The sequence below is a fragment of the Mycetomoellerius zeteki genome, unplaced genomic scaffold, assembly GCF_001594055.1.
Source record: "Mycetomoellerius zeteki isolate Tzet28-1 unplaced genomic scaffold, Tzet1.0 scaffold228, whole genome shotgun sequence".
Classification (NCBI taxonomy): domain Eukaryota; kingdom Metazoa; phylum Arthropoda; class Insecta; order Hymenoptera; family Formicidae; genus Mycetomoellerius; species Mycetomoellerius zeteki.
In genome coordinates, this window is record NW_017257203.1 from 1,615,059 (window position 1) to 1,618,025 (window position 2,967).

The 2,967-nt window shown below is 35.9% G+C and overlaps 1 protein-coding gene across 5 annotated transcripts in view; it reads right to left on the reverse strand.

Annotated features, from left to right (window-relative positions):
* The window catches only part of ssp3 (short spindle 3), a 43,345-nt gene that overhangs the window by 2,105 nt on the left and 38,273 nt on the right, over window positions 1–2,967 (reverse strand). For all 5 annotated transcript variants that reach the window (XM_018448976.1, XM_018448974.1, XM_018448977.1 and 2 more), the window contains exon 14: window positions 1,298–1,471. In XM_018448976.1, coding sequence (XP_018304478.1) covers window positions 1,298–1,471 — 174 coding nt within the window. The remainder of the gene's footprint in view (window positions 1–1,297; window positions 1,472–2,967) is intronic.

Below are 2,967 nucleotides of genomic sequence, written 5' to 3' on the forward strand. Positions count from 1 at the left end.
CAGCCAATCTTTTTTTCAGTGTGGTTATAGTTAAATAGATATTTATGATTGATATAGAGTCTACCGCGTCAAAGTGTTGTGACTTATATAAAATGTTAAGGATCTCTATCAAAGATCTGGACAATTGTGCTCGTTCTTGAATTAAAAAAAATTTTTTATATTAAACACATCGTAATAAATTAGAAGAAAAAAATTCATATATTAGAAAATATTAATTCATATATTATTAATTCTATAATTATGAATGATGAAAAATAATGATAAATTAAAGCAGGTTGGAAGTGAATATTAAAATATATAAGATATATAAATTATCTATTAATACGGCCAATAATGCACCTATCGAATAAAGAAAATTCTTAAAATGTCTAAAAGTTTATGCTTTAGTAGGTGCATGTGAAAGATCGGTCGAACACGCGATACAGAACCAACTTAGTTATTACACGTTAAAATTATAAATATTTATGCACGCATATTAACATTTATATTAACAGATTAAATGTGGTTGACGGTAATTGGCGCTATGACGCTGATACGTCTCACCGACTCACGTATAAAATGCAATCGACTGCAGAGATTGGCGAGCACCATCAATAGAAAAAAGTTTTTTCCCAACAGATCTCGTATCGTTGCGGATTTTTGTATCAACAGGGTTTACTGAAATCTTGTAAAAATATCTCTGAGAATTTCCGGATTTCAAGGTATTTTTATTCAAAATTCCAAGTAAGATTAAAAAAAATTTTAATGCAAATAAATTGGAATACGAACAATGTAAGTAACTCTTATATTCAAAAGTAATAGAAGACAAATTCCACGAGATTATATCTATCATTTTTGACAATCGGAATACCCAAACTTATAGGATAATAAGAAAGATAAACCACAATATATAGTATCTGTACTATGCAGTGAGTTCTCTTCTGCTAATTAAGTATTGTCTTTTTGTCACTCTGATTTTTTAAATAAAAACTCGCGAAAATGTATGTACGTGAATATACATAGATGTGAACGCTGTACTTATTGCTAACCGATTGTCAACATTTTGCATTAAAAAAAAACAATGTTTTCAGAAAAAAACAGAATTTAAATTTAAAAGTAAAATCTCCAAAATTTTCCTGAGTACCGATAAAATTCCATAAAAATTATTTCTAAGAATAAAAAGAAAATTCCTTGAAAATTTCAGATTTTTCCAAACAGTAAACACCCTGATTAATAATAATGATTCATTCAATGAGATTTACATCAATACGAAAATTAGGTGTATGACAGCGAGTTTTGTCCATAATCACCTACTTACCTCGTACGACATTTCACAAGACAATATCGCCATTGCTTCCGAATTGTGATGGGTAGCGGCCAGAAGTGCCGGTAACGTGTACGGTATCAATCTGGGATCTCCGTAAAACGGGAACGGCAGAGTACACAGCTGCTGGAGGACACTGGGGCCCGCGCCAGCCGATTGGAGAACCAGCTGGAACAGATTTCCCAATGACAGACGTTATTCTTCGGCATAATTTTATTTTCTCTAGCTTTTCCAGCAATGTCCGTAAAGAAAGAGAGAAGTCAGCGCGGACAACGGCTGGGAGTTATTGAAAAGAAAATTGCTTCCAAGCAACCGAGAGCTATCGTTTCCGTATCATGATCTTTTTCTCATCCATTCATAGATGTTGTCTCGAATTTTCGCTGTTATATTATACGTAAACCGTATCGATCTGAATATAAATTCTTAATACTTTGCCGACAGGGATATGTCGATACTTCGGTTCAATAGTGAGTAAATCCAGTCACGCGCACAAATAAAAACGGTTTTAAAAACTATTGTAATTTTAAAGCACGTTTCATAAACGCTTTTAAAAACTATTGTAATTTTAAAGCACGTTTCATAAACTTTATTCATAAACTTTTGAAAAAGGCATGATAAAGAGAGATTTTACATAATAAATATAAATAGTATTTTAACCTACACTATAAGATATGAAATGTCAAAAATTATTTTTTTCAGAGGAATATTTTTCTCTTTATCAGGAATCAGTCTTCGCGGGCGGAATCTCTCAGTCAAGTAGACGGAGATCGATATACCGGACGAAGATTCCCTTCTTGCAATTGCAAATTACCCGCATGGCACGTTCGACCGGAGTTTTTTAATTGCGGACGGTTAATTAAAGCAACAGAGTAATTTTCTTAAAGAGCGTGAGAACTTGAATGACCCAGGTGTCACGGAAGCGAGAGTCTTTAGCGCAAGAAGATCGAACCGGACATCTGCGTCTCGTGACAAGTGCTTCTGTGAACAGGACGTCGTATTCCTGTGCACCTGCATAAAACTCTTACAGGAAATGCCCACATTTTACGCATCCTTGTCTCCTTCGGCGTCAAGGTAGCCCGTATCGCGCTCGTATGATTAAATATCGGTCCGTTACGGTTGCCATAACTTCGTGCCTAACATAACGTAACTCGGTAATGATTGATTCGCCATCAGTCATTTCGAAAGAAATATGGGTTCTCCTTATCATAAAAATAGATTTCATCCATGTAGTGAAAACTGTTCCATAAAAGTAGCCTTATCAATTAGCTCACAGAAGATTATTCAACGCGTTTCGAATTATGGCTAAATCAAGGTCCTCGTATAGAGAGTTTCTAAGTTCCTTGTTTAATGAAACAACGTATCGCGATTAACAGCATGTAGTGGCACGCGCGTGATGCCGAGGTGACTAGTTAACGCCATAGGTCCGGGTTTAAAATAAATAAGCGGAAAGCGGTAACGCGCCCACCATGGCGCCACCGCAAAAAAATCCATTTCTCGAATTCGGTTACGACCGTCGACAAAAAACGGAGACGGACGTGTTTATGATCGCGAACGAAGAAGGTGATACCGTCGTACCGGGTAGACGATAACCCTGGCTGCTGCAGATGCTCGTAGAAGCTTAAAAGCGTTTCGTTTCTCCCTTTCTCTCCCTTCTTCTCTTTCTG